Here is a 5,212-nt window from a genome sequence, read left to right as displayed (position 1 = left end):
GCTAAAAATAGAATGAACAACTTGAATCAGTACTGTAAAAAAGAATATTTCTGACCCAGCACAATACAGCAGCGGGCGATGGCGGGCGATAACGCCCTCTATGGGTTAATTAACAGAAGGGCTATATTAATTTGCCATTGTCAAAACGAGAGTCTCACTCGATTTAGACCACCAACCCGTCATTTTGTTTGGAAAAAAATATTGATTGCCATAGTATGTACACGACGTGTACTTATTTGCAGGTCTGATAACCCAATTTTTATGGTCTCATTATTGTAATGGAAATACTCCCAAACCAACGCAAAATATTGTCCATTACAACAATGTTAAAACAGGCCCATAATTGCGCTCGGTTATCAAACCTACAAAATACTATGTACAGGTTGGGTGTCCGACATCGAACAATTGTGACCCATGGTCTCAGTTCGGTATTATGTCACATTGACTTAAATGCTAAAAGTTGGGTGTCTATAAAATTTTTTAAAATCCCTTTATTCATCCCATGGGGATATTTTTCTCTAGGGTCTATTCCAAGGGAAGACTGGAATAACCCTGGCGTCAGCCGCAGTGCAGAAGATTTAAAAAGTATCAAAAGCTAAAATCTCAAATTTCTATTTATTCTATCGTTAATTTTAAATTTAGCAGCTGTCTCAACCTGACACGATAGAGACATTTTGAGATGAAAAGTTACAATCAAACTAGCACTAATAAAGTAGTTTATCATGAATAAACTCTAGTAGTACAGCAGATGATATTTTAAAATCAAGGTGTGAAAAGAAAATGCTCAGCAATTTTTCCACAGTAAAGTTTGACACACAAAAGAGCTTCACGCGAAAAGTGTTTAAAAAAATAAATTCAGTCATTAATTAATTAATTAATTAATTAATTAATTTATTTATTTATTTATTCTATTTTTGTTTATATATTTTTATTTTTTTTTTAAAAAAATATTTATTTATTGTTTTAAAAATAATTTGACTATTCATAAGATGAACACTGACAATGTTACTGTCTATTTTTCTGCCTCCCAGGTAATGATTTTGCCATCATCAAACTCATCCGGCCAGTGACCTACAATTCTCGCGTATTCCCAGCATGCATTCCAGATCCGGACATCCCCATTGTGGGCGGGGCTGCCATTACCAATGACAACTTCCGGTCAAATAGCTCTGACGATGTAAGCCGTTGTTTCATAGCTGGATGGGGCAGAACTGAGAATGGACTAGGTCAGTCAAACCGTCGTTCGCCATCGTTAACATGTAGCCTGACACTAGAACCCACAAGGACTTAGAGTTTGACGTCATTTTAAAGGATTGTGCAGCGGCTAGTGAGTTGTCGTTAGTAGTGCTCAATGAAACAAATAATTTCATTGGTTGAACTATTACAAACAACTTTTGAATACTATAGGAGCCAAAGACTTGTCTTTTGACGTCATTTTTTTGGTCAGCGTCAGGCTATAAGTAAACGATGGCTACGGTCTAACCCCCTTTTAGTATCACTCCTAATCGACTTTCACAATTTGAAGATCATTATATTTTTAACCTCTTTATCCAAGAAAAGGTAAAAATTAACCCTTCCGCGTAACATCACCAGATGTCGAGGCATGAGCATTCCTTGTAGGTATATAAATAATCCAAGAAACAAATATTATGTTAAGCTTACAGAATAAGTCACCTGTGTTGTCCGAGTAAGCACATTAGGGATCATTAGGAAGGTAACGATTACGTTCCCAACCAACAACGATCGACGAATCAAAGATCTCTCCTCGGAGTCTTAGGACAGATCTTCATTTATTCCACGTCGTTCGTCGATCGCTGCAGGTTAACTTGCTAATGATATTAATCTTGCCCGATCAAAAGCTTGAAAGTGTATCAAATAGTGCTGTGCTTTAACCATTCCGACACCGTGGCTAATTTAGCGTCATTTAAGCGCAATAGAAATCGTTAAGAGTTGTTTCATATTCAGACATTTCGACTGTGTATCAAATATATTCGTGCGGATCGATGTAGTGGATGTGGATGAAATCGAAATGGGCGAGAATAACGTAAAAATATTCAGACATTGTTCATCCTGGAGTCCCGATAGATCAGTTGCTAGAGCACACGCATCACACGCAAAGGGGCCCTGATGAATTCCAGGTAAAGGCCAGATTTTTGTTTTTCTTACTCCACTGCTCACCCAACAATAATTGTGTAGCTGGGTCTGTTAGATCTGGCTGAATATGCTTTGCGACAGACCAGCGTCACATCCAGAGAGTAGAAATAAATTGCTCTTGTCCGTTTCACGCTATATAAACTTAGCTTCATGGCACCGATGGCCCCGGAGGACTACAGTATGCATCCTCTTGGGGTCCTGATAGTTCAGTTGAAAGAGTTCTCGCTTCATACGCAAAAGGCCAATATGGATTCCGAGTGAGGATGAGTTTCCTGTCATTCCAGCATCAGTGATTGGGTAGCTGGATCTGTTATATCTGGTGGAAAGTACTTTGCCATAGACAAGCTTTCTATTAATAAAAGAGACAAAGAAACAAACAAAACGAAAAAAAAACATTAAAAAAAAACAATCAAAACACAACAATAAAATAATAAAAACACGCAGGTTTGAATCATAATAGTTTCATCTCGACATGGAAAACGCTATGTTGACGAAAGGGTTATATAATATAACTATAACAGGACATGAAAGGAGTAGAAAATTGCCAGAAGACAATAGAGAACAAATACTTTGGAGCGATGGGATCATTGTCACAATGGTATTCATTCTATATTGTCTCCTGGCACTTTTCTGCTCACTCCATTTCTTATTATTAAATAAATAAATAAATAAATAAATAATATAATATAAATAAATAAATAAATAATAAATAATATATAAATAAATAAATAAATAAATAAATAAATAAATAAATAAATAAATTGATAATAATAATAATAATAATAATAATAATAATGATGATGATGATGATGATAATAATAATAATAATAAATAATAATAATAATAATAATAATAATAATAATGATGATGATGATGATGATGATGATGATGATGATGATGACGACGATGATGATGATGATGATGATGATGATGATGATGATGATGATGATGATGATGATGATGATGATGATGATAATAATAATATTAATAAAATTCCCTTTATTCATCCCATAGGCGACATTTTTCTAGGGTCTATCCCACGGAAAGACGGGAATAGCCCAGGCGTCAGCAGCAGTGCAGCGCCGCAAGAGCTAGGGCCAGGTGATCGAACTCGGTACCTTTCGGGTGGAAGCAAAGACCTTACCGTGAGCCAAGCTGCCCCCAATTATATGATTAATAATTGATATTATTATCAAGATAATAGCTGCTCCAGTCACCCAGAAACCCTGTGATTAACACATAATATTATTATAATGTTGTCTATAAAATCTGTTTCAAGTCAGTGGCAAATTGCGCACCGCCCCAGTGGTTCTTATGGAGACATCCACATGTCACGCTGTGCTGGCGGCTGTGAGTGGAGATTATAAGCTTAACCTGCCCTCTGACGTCATCTGTACGGATACATCGGCTACAGGCACGGATGCATGCTTGGTTAGTATCATCATCATCATCTTCGTCGTCATCATCATCATCATCGTCGTCATCATCATCATCATCGTCGTCATCATCATCATCATCATCATCATCATCATCATCATCATCATCATCATCATCGTCATCATCATCATCATTACTTTTGTTCGCCAACAAAATCTTGAGCATGGCTATTATCATCACCATCGTCTACCTTTTTTTCTTTTTATTTCAATCTGCTTTTTTTTATTCGCATAGCCACTGTAATAATTAATTTTTTTGATTCTTGTTTTTTTAACAATAATATTATTACGTTGTAATTATTATCATCATCATCATCATCATCATCATCATTATCATCATCCTTCTCCTCCTCTTCCTCCACTTCCTCCTCCACCTCCTCCTATTCCTCCTCCTCCTCCTCATCATCATCATCGTGATTGTGCGGCTATGTGGTCTAGTGGTATAACACTCGCTTTCGGATCGGAAGGTCTTGGGTTCAAGCCTCGCTCGGCGCATAGTTGAGTCCCTGGAGAAGGATCTTTATTCACATTTTCTCACCGTATTCAGGTGTAAAATGAGTACCTGGTTTTTAACAGCGTTGTCACTGTCCGAAAAAAATTGTAATATCGCCTAACAGGCGTCATGTCCCTTCCTACATGTTAAATGTTGCTGTTTGCCAGGGACCCCTTGTAAAGCGCTTTGAGCACATATAGTGGATATTGCGCAATATAAAAAGCTCAATCATCATCATCATGATCATCATGATCATCATCATCATCATCATCATCATCATCATCATCATCATCATCATCATCATCATCATCTCCACCTATCCATCTCCAGAACGACGACGGTGGAATGCTGGTGTGTCTTGATACCAAAAACCGTTACTCCTTGGTCGGACTGGTATCCGAGTACTCGTGTGGCCGCCTTCCCACCATCTACACCAGAGTATCCAGCTACACACTTCCAATCTTAGCCCGTCTTTGAGATAAAAATAACTTTGAAAAGACATTAATAAATCATCTATCCATCAGAGTTCAAAGTTCATTTCTATCTTTTTTGTTTTACTCATCGCTTCGATTCGGTGTGATGACGACGGGGGGTGGATAGGATATTTGGAATTGAATTTAGGATAACTACTAACTGTCAGAGTGATAAACGCGGAGACGAGCAATTTGGAAAACCAACGTAAAAATACCAAGATGATTATAATATAATGATTTAGAAATTTGTCAATTTTCATTGTCTAGATTCCCCTAAATAATGCCGTATTATTGTTGGGGTGTTTATTGTTTTTTTTTTGTTTGTTTTTTTTTTTTTTGTTTTTGTTTTTTTGCTTTGTTTTGTTTCTTTGTCTTTTTTATTTGTTTTTTTTTTATTATTCTTGTTTTTGTGTTTTGACGATGTGTTACATTGGGTACTACTGTGTCATGCTTTAATTAGAATAAATCGAAGGGCTCAAATTAATTTGGCATGCAAAAAAAATCTAGAGTAAAACAAATAAACTGGTACCTTAATTTCTTATACGCATGACAACATAAAACGTAAGTTAGGAAAATAATTTTGTACATCAGATATACAGTCTGACAAAGGAATGCAAAGACATCATCTAAAGAGCTATACTGGAGGCTGTGACAAA

At 36.4% G+C, this 5,212-nt stretch overlaps 1 protein-coding gene across 1 annotated transcript in view; it reads left to right on the top strand.

The window, feature by feature from the left end:
• LOC144976497 (plasminogen-like) overlaps nucleotides 1-4,612 on the top strand; it is a 7,681-nt gene extending 3,069 nt beyond the window's left edge. Inside the window, exons 2-4 of the mRNA XM_078920786.1 lie at nucleotides 1,032-1,226; nucleotides 3,434-3,585; nucleotides 4,414-4,612. Coding sequence (XP_078776912.1) covers nucleotides 1,032-1,226; nucleotides 3,434-3,585; nucleotides 4,414-4,560 — 494 coding nt within the window. The 3' untranslated portion in view covers nucleotides 4,561-4,612. The remainder of the gene's footprint in view (nucleotides 1-1,031; nucleotides 1,227-3,433; nucleotides 3,586-4,413) is intronic.
• Nucleotides 4,613-5,212: the final 600 nt, after the last annotated feature.

This window comes from Berghia stephanieae, chromosome 7 (genome assembly GCF_034508935.2).
Source record: "Berghia stephanieae isolate SIO BIC M18660-M18661 chromosome 7, UCSD_Bste_1.3, whole genome shotgun sequence".
Classification (NCBI taxonomy): domain Eukaryota; kingdom Metazoa; phylum Mollusca; class Gastropoda; order Nudibranchia; family Aeolidiidae; genus Berghia; species Berghia stephanieae.
The sequence above is the reverse complement of the archived record's forward strand: the minus strand, read 5'-3'. Positions and strand labels throughout refer to the sequence as shown.